The following is an 8,059-nucleotide window of genomic DNA, read 5'->3' on the forward strand; positions in this document are numbered from 1 at the left end:
ATAGAGTCCAAGACACCTTTGCATGTATAACACATTTTGTTGATATAGTCAAGTTTCAAGTACAGAAGATGAAACAAATTGAAAATATAAGTAAAAACAAACATAGAAACTTACAGTTTGATATCACATAATTCGGTTACAGGATTTTTATATTCATATATATATAACGCTGTAAATGCCATCAATGTCCCAAAAAAGAAAAATAAAATGAAGAAAAATATTTTTTTTCTTACTTGACGGGAAAATTAATCTAGCTTATGGGTAGAGGAGCACCATTCCATTCCTTCAAGCATTCTAGCATTGGATCAATCAACTTTCCTGCGCAAATTGCGGAGAAAACCTTGTCACATTCTTCACCAGGTGATCTTGCTTTCTCTCCTGTCAACAAACCAGCACCCAATTCTTCTCTCACAAATTTGTATAATGGATAAGATCTGCATTCCTTGATCTTGTTTGGAATTGCTGGATTTCCATTCTCATATTCAGCTCTTGCACTTTCTACTTCTTTAGGTAGAAGGGTCTTGAGCTCCTCCTCAAAAGCTGCAATCTTTTGGAAAATGGAAGTGCTAGCATTCCTCTCATTTTCACCATTTTTCAAAGCATGCTCAACAATAACTTGCCTCAGTTTCTGCATCAATGGATAAGTAGCACTGCAAGGATCATCAATGTAGGCGAATACATATTCCCGATCAACCACTTTGAGCAATTCTTTCTCACAGAACCTTGACGGGTGAAGCTCACCATTGGAACCAAGTGTTAGTACTCTCTTGGCTACTTGACCCACTGTGTTCTTCACTGTGTTCTTCAACTGTTCTTCCAAATGCCTCAGATCCACAGCTTGGCATAATGCAATCAGGTATGTTGAGGACATTAGCTTCAATATATCTACAGCCTCTGCTGTTTTCCTTGCTGAGATCAAGCCCAAGGAGTTGACATCTTGGTTATGTTGCTCTGCACTTTGGACATGGTTGGTGACAGGATTTGCAAGGAATTGGAGTTCTGAGCAGTATGATGCCATGGCGATTTCTGCACCTTTGAAACCATAATCCAAGCTCGGATTACGTCCTCCTGAGAGGTTTGAAGGCAACCCATTGTTATAGAAATCATTGACAAGCTCAGAGAATTGAGCAAACATGAGTTTTCCAATGGAAGCAATAGCTAGACGGGTGTTATCCATCGAAACACCAATTGGGGTACCCTGGAAGTTCCCACCATGTAGAGCCTTGTTCCTAGAAACATCAATCAAAGGGTTATCATTAACAGAGTTTATTTCTCTCTCAATCATCTTGGTTGCTGCTCTGATCACTTCAATCTGTGGACCTAACCATTGAGGAGATGTTCGAAGAGCATATCGGTCCTGCTTAGGCTTTTGAAGGGGATCAGTTTCATGCAGCTTTTGAGCTGCTTTAACATAACTACTTCCATCCAAAATGTGTTCCATTATAGCTGCAGCCTCAATCTGACCAGGATGGTGCTTCAATTTATGTGTCAGGTGGTCTGTGAATTCGGGTTTTCCCTGCATAACTTCGGCAAAAATGGCTGACAGAATTTCGGAAAGTACTGCTAAAATGTTAGCGTCAAAAAGAACCATGGAAGCCAAACCAGAACCAACAGCAGTGCCATTCACTAGAGCAAGTCCTTCCTTGGGTTGCAACTCAAAGAAATCACTGTTGATCCCTGCTAGCTTAAAGGCTTCAGTGGGCGTTACAGATTCTCCATTGGGACCCACAGCCTTGGAATTGGGCCTACCCATCAGAAGCCCAGCAATGTAGGAAAGTGGGACCAAGTCACCGGATGCAGTAATGGTGCCTCTCAGAGGAAGGCATGGAGTTATATTGTGGTTGATCAACTTGGTTAGAGCTTCTAAGATCTCAAATCTGATGCCTGAGTAACCTTGAAGGAGGGTGTTGATCCTCACCAACATTGCTGCTCTTGTTGCTGTGTGTGATAATATATGGCAAGATTCAGTTCCATTTCCAAAGATTCCAGCATTCAAGAATCTGTCCAAATCAAAATTCACAAATTAAATATTTACAAAAACTTTTTGAGTGAGAAGAAACATGTAACATTCAATTCAATAAGTCACATTGACTTTAGCAAATGGGGACATAGAATGTGTTGCATTTATTTTGGATGCGCATGCTTGGATGCTTAACTGAATGTCATTACCATGACAGTAAAATACCATAAATAAGGAGATATTAAGCTACCCATATCATTTTAAGAGTTAAAACTAATTAAGATTTGTTGAAGTTTGATTTGCCAAAAAACAGAAAAGTCACTTTCAATTCTCTTTATAATTCTGCTTCGCCTACCACAGAAAACAATTGGCCAACAAAATTAAAGTTTTTCTATAATTGCTGACATGCCGTCCAATAATTGATTAAGGAGGGGTGAAACTACATTAAGACTTTATATACCCCAAAGAAAAATAATAATAATAATAATAATAAAAAAAGGACAAAGCTTTTTGACAAAAGCCTTCGCGAGTACTGTCAGATTGGACAAGCAAACGCAACTTTGATGGGCCAAATTGTCCAGCCCATCTTGGTGGGACAACCTTTAACTAGAATAGAGGCTCAAATTAATTTTACAATATTGAAACACTATTAAAAGATTTTCTTAGCTAAATACCCGAAAGAATAATATAATGACTTTCAAAAGAGAAAAACTACTTCTAAATGTCTCTTTCAGAGAGTTTAGAAAGAATTTAAAACGAAAGCTCACATGTCGTCTAAGCTTGAATCAATTGATATGCAAAATTCGGAAATTCATGGGTTTAAAATATCATACATACGGAAATTGTTATAAATGATCAAAATTGGGAATATAAACATTTTCATAAAAAAATATTAAATAAATAATAAATAAACAGAAAATAAACATTAATGATGGGTGTTTTCTATATATTTTTCTCCTAAAAATTTGAAGATATAATTTTAGCTGGATTTGAAAATAAATAAAAATAAGTCAAAGTGGATGGGCAATTCAGCAATTATATAAGTGAAGTTGGGCACACTTCTCAACCACAAGTTTTTCCCGTCGTGACGGGCACCGTATCATCCTGATTTAAATTTTCTATCACTAAAGAAAAATCAAAAGAAGATTTTTTTTTTTTTTTCTTTTCTTCCCAAACTGGAAGTAGTTCTTAATTAACATGATCTTATTACTAGGCAAATTGAAAATAATAATAATATTAACAATAATAATAACAAGTAAGACAAAATTGTAAAATTGGTCTATTTATTATTTCCTTCAAACTACAAAAGCTTAATTTTAGGAAAAATCATGTGGATGGAATATATACCCATGTGTCTTTCAATAATTAATTCCAGCATGATCATCAAAGAATCGTCCCATATATGTAATGTATAAATTAGCCGTCTCATGTGGTGGATCACTTATATAATTACTGGGAAAAAACTCTGGTAGTGAATCTCATCTAACAAATTGGATCTTATAGTCAAAGATATATGCAAGCTACCTACCACAAATTCTTTCTCAAAAAAGAAAAAATTAAAAATAAAAAAGAAAAGGAAAAAAAAAAAAAACCTACCATAATTTCATTATACAAAAATAATTTTATTTTAAAAAGAAAATTATTTTTCATCGCCTTTTATGGTCAACTAATTTTTCCTATCGGAAGATAAAAAGTAGTTTATTTAGTTAAATTTTATTTGTTCTTTTTTGTATTTAAGTTAAATTTATTACCATTTATTTATAGCTATGTGCTTATCCTAACATGATCCAATGATATCTATCTCATGAAGGCAGTAAATCTACTATTTTGATGATAAATATACTCGCCCTTTTGTCTTTTTTGTTTTTGTTTTTTTTTTTCTTTTTTGATAAAACAGATAGGCTGACACTTTATTATCATTTGCCTAACCATATTTTTGGGCTATTAAATAAATATTGAAATATTAATGTGACCAATAAATTAAGGAATGTTAAAGTGAAAGTCCATTTTTATAATTTTAAACCAACTATTCCTTATCTGACCCTAGACCCAAAAAAATAAAAACAAAAACAATAATTATTTCAGACTTAGCAGGTCACTAAGAACTCACCTACCCACTTTATGGACGAGGTCCAAGTCGACCATTCAGCTTTAATTATTAACTTATATTACAAGACAAAAAATTATTTAACTATTCATGAGTATAATACAAGCTAAATATATTAATATCGAAAATTAATATACTGTAATAAACTTAATTTTTATTTTTTACCTAATCAACTCCTTCTGAAGGGCTCCTCCTTGTTTTGTTCTCCTGTGTGAGGTTGCACCAAAACCAGTGGTGACACCATAGCTATCTGTTCCTTTGTTCATGCTTTCCATAACCCAATCGCTGCTGGCTTTGACGCCGGCACGAGCTGTATCCGAGAGTTCCACTTTAACACCGGCGTCATGGGTTGCGATTGCAGCTACTTGTGATATGGTTAGGGTCTCACCCCCTAACCGAACCACAGGCTTCCTGAACTCGTTGACCATCCGTTTAATCTCATCGAGATGGCTACCTTTTAGTGACTCTGCAGCCATGTTCCAGTTCAATGGGTCATGACCACCACCAATGCACAAATCTAATCCATTGCCATTGCATGATTCCTGAGCGACTTCCATTTCTTTTCAAAAGCCCGGACGGGAAAAAGAATTGGTTTTTGGAGTAGTGGTTGGAGAGGAGGGAAAAATGGGAAAGAAAATTTGTGTGTTGGGTGGGGGTGTTAGGATCTAGAGAGACTATTTTGTATGGACAAGACGGGGAAAAATGGAGGAGTATGCGTGTGTATATATATATGTGTATGAATTGGAAAAATGGGAAAAAGAATTTTTGCAAAAGAGGAAACTCTTCTTGTTCTTGTTGTTAGGAAAATTTCAATCTTTGGAGGAGTGAAAAATTTTCCTGAGTTTGTTCACCGATAATTTGGTTGTTTATATAGAGGGCTCATCGCATTGAGTGTTGGGTGGGTAGGCCGATGTGTTAGTTGAAAACTTCACATGGCCCTTGGATCTTCATGATTACAGGCGGTTGAGATTGTGACACGTGGTGTGGCATGCAATTTGGAGGGGATTTCAATCCTGGCTTTTTACTTGTCAATGATAAGGAGAAGGGGGAAGACGGGCAGGGGGGTTGGTGAGGAAATGGATTTTTAAGGGCACGAAAGCAAAACGTCATCCCTCCTAACTTTGCACAACCAAACCATCAAAATAAAAATATTAAAAAAATAGAAATGAAAAATAAAAAGGAAAAGGGAAAAATGAAAAAAAGAATGATTAAATATTAATGGAAATGAAGATTTCAGAATATACGAAAATTATCACTTGAGCAGACAAAAGGTGAGATTCCTTGGCAGAACAATAATAATTAAAAAAAAAAACTTTATTTATTTATTTTTATTTTTTTTAACATCATCTGCGCATAAATTAGTTTCATAAAAACAGAAACTTATTTGGTGATAATTATGAATGGGATTTATATGTGGGTTGACAAATTAAATAATTATCTAAAATAATTCAATTTTTAAATTAAGATTTAAAAATATAAAATTAATACATAATTAAAGGGTGCAATTAATAATTGTAATGTAAACGATGATTTAACTTATCGCAGTACTCATCATTATATTGGTTCACTTTTTTTTTTTTTTTTTTAATTATTAGTTGAGTCCTGATTATGAATTTCAACAAATAAATTTGACGAATTTTTTTTTTATGTTTAATTTTAATTTTGAGTAATGTGTATGAATAATTTACTAAATTTATTTAAATAAATTTGCGTGAGTGGATTAAATTGACAGAATTATAATAGTTCAAGAAGAGTAATATAAGTATTTTATTTTCACTTTCAAATAACAAAATGCATAAAGTCGAAAATTTTATGAGGTAAAATATCTTCTTTTTTTTTTTTTTTTTTTTAAAAGTTATTATTGTTATTATTATTTTTCATTATATATGATGGAAGATTGTTTTATTGTCAACAAATATGCTTTAAATATAAAATACTGTTACGGAAAATTTCTGCAATATTAAAAAAAGTAAAGGCTTTAACACTTGGTAAAATTTGAAAGACCTAACCGTATAAATATATAATAACCCAAAATATTGTTTGGTTGCATATTTTTATGGGTAAAATTCACAAAACTATATATTAGCCACTGCAGATAATCCCTAATCAAGGATTTTGTGACTTTAATAAATAAGGCATGGATATATGGTAAATATTAAAAATTGTCATATCTCATCTAGAGTTTTAAACTTAAATTTAAATATTAATTATAACTTTATCCAAAAGTTAAACTTTTACCATTTAAGATCCTCGTTTAATTAAGTCAGGATTTTCCTGATAAGCTACTTAGTATGGACATATAAATGAAATTACAAATAAGGAAAATAATGTCTAAAAAGTTCATATTACCCTTACAAAATAAAGTATCATGTAATTTTTGAAATGTAAGCTTTAATTATTAAATTTATAACAATTTCTTAGTAAAAAATATTTTTTTGTTCATTACAATAATTTTCCCCACACCTTGGTGTCTAAAACCTGTGATCTCCTAATAATAGGCGTGAGTAATTTATTAACTGAGGCAAACTCATTTGACAACTTAGTAAAAAAATTGAAAATTCAACAATTACCATAAAATCACTATTTTTATATGAATTATGTTGATTTTCATAATCATTTTAATTTTCGTACTTATTTTCAAATTGTTTAGGAAATATAATTATAGACAAAAAAAATTGTAAAAACTTAAACTATATTTTATTTATACTATCGTGAACCCTTGATTGTAACTAATTAAATTTCCACATGAATATGCAAGTTCCACTAATAATTAACAATAGTGGTTATAAACAATGTTTCAAAACTAACATATGTATATTATGAGTGAAATACATGTCCCAAAAAAAATCATATCTAGTAAGATGCTTTTCAAGAGTTAAGAGCATTTGTACAATAACACCTTGCTCCCTTTTGATTAATATTGTCCAGTAAAGCTCCACTTTCCCTTGACCGATATTGCATTATAGATAGTATGAGGTTCCATACTCTACACAGTATAGGATTTTTTGTTTAGACTTCTCAAGAGATTATCTGTCTTATGATTGCTCTCAATGGAGAACACTTAATTGAAAGGTTCTTAGAAACTTGAAGCCAATTACTCTGAAAAGGTTTTGATAGTTAAGAGAGTTTATACTTAACATTTGAACCATCATTGTTTCACACCCGAGCAATTTGGGATTGGACACTAGATAGCTTTCGCTAGTAAGATAACCTATCAATACCTCGCACCCACTTTCACTTACCCTAACGACATTACAATGGTTCAACCCTAGTCATCCCTAGAGTATTGTTCGCTTATCTTATCCTTTCTTTTTCTGCATAGTTTAAGGCTTATAAGTCTTACAATACACCTCCTTTGGGATCTATCATTCTTGCTGGTATACTTCCGGTCAGGTACAAGCTCTTATATCATTTGTAACACTCACTCTTTCTTGACCATATTGTCCCCTATTTACCCATGCACTCTAGATAATATGAGATTGTTTGTTTAAACTTCCTAAAAGGTCAGTCATCCTAAGATTGCTCCCGCTGTAGCATGTTTGATTAAAGGTTTCTACAAATCCTAAAGCTAATCATTTTGAAAAGATTACTGTTATTAAAAGAATTATACTTTACATTTGAACCATCATTGTTCTACGCTCCGGGTGATGTGAGATTAAACACCAAGTAGCCTTCACTAGTTAATGGCTTCCCAGTGCCTTATACCATCCTACACTTATTCTAATGTCATTACTCTTATTAACCTTAGTCATCGTAAGTCACCTACTATATTGTTCACTACTCTTGTCCATATCCTTCATGGCTCACAAATATTACATGATGAGAATCCGCCTACGCCCGCACAACCGACAACCTACTGGGGTGCTGACCTGATTCGAATGAAGACTGGGTTGATCACTAGAGCTAAAAAAAAGAGATTTAAGGACAATCTGGCTGCTTTTATATGGGGAGTAATTAATTCTCAAAAGGGTTTGTCAATACCTGAAGATACA

General features: G+C 33.0%; 1 protein-coding gene across 1 annotated transcript; it reads right to left on the reverse strand.

Moving 5' to 3' along the window:
* Positions 1–23: 23 nt before the first annotated feature.
* LOC107413687 (phenylalanine ammonia-lyase) lies at positions 24–4,915 on the reverse strand. The gene is made up of 2 exons (XM_016021700.4): positions 4,233–4,915; positions 24–2,000 (listed from the first exon to the last, which is right to left on the reverse strand). Exons 1-2 carry the CDS (start codon positions 4,622–4,624, stop codon positions 251–253), a joined length of 2,142 nt encoding a protein of 713 aa, XP_015877186.2. The 5' UTR covers positions 4,625–4,915; the 3' UTR covers positions 24–250.
* Positions 4,916–8,059: the final 3,144 nt, after the last annotated feature.

The sequence above is a fragment of the Ziziphus jujuba genome, chromosome 8 (assembly GCF_031755915.1).
Source record: "Ziziphus jujuba cultivar Dongzao chromosome 8, ASM3175591v1".
NCBI classification, from domain to species: Eukaryota; Viridiplantae; Streptophyta; class Magnoliopsida; order Rosales; family Rhamnaceae; genus Ziziphus; species Ziziphus jujuba.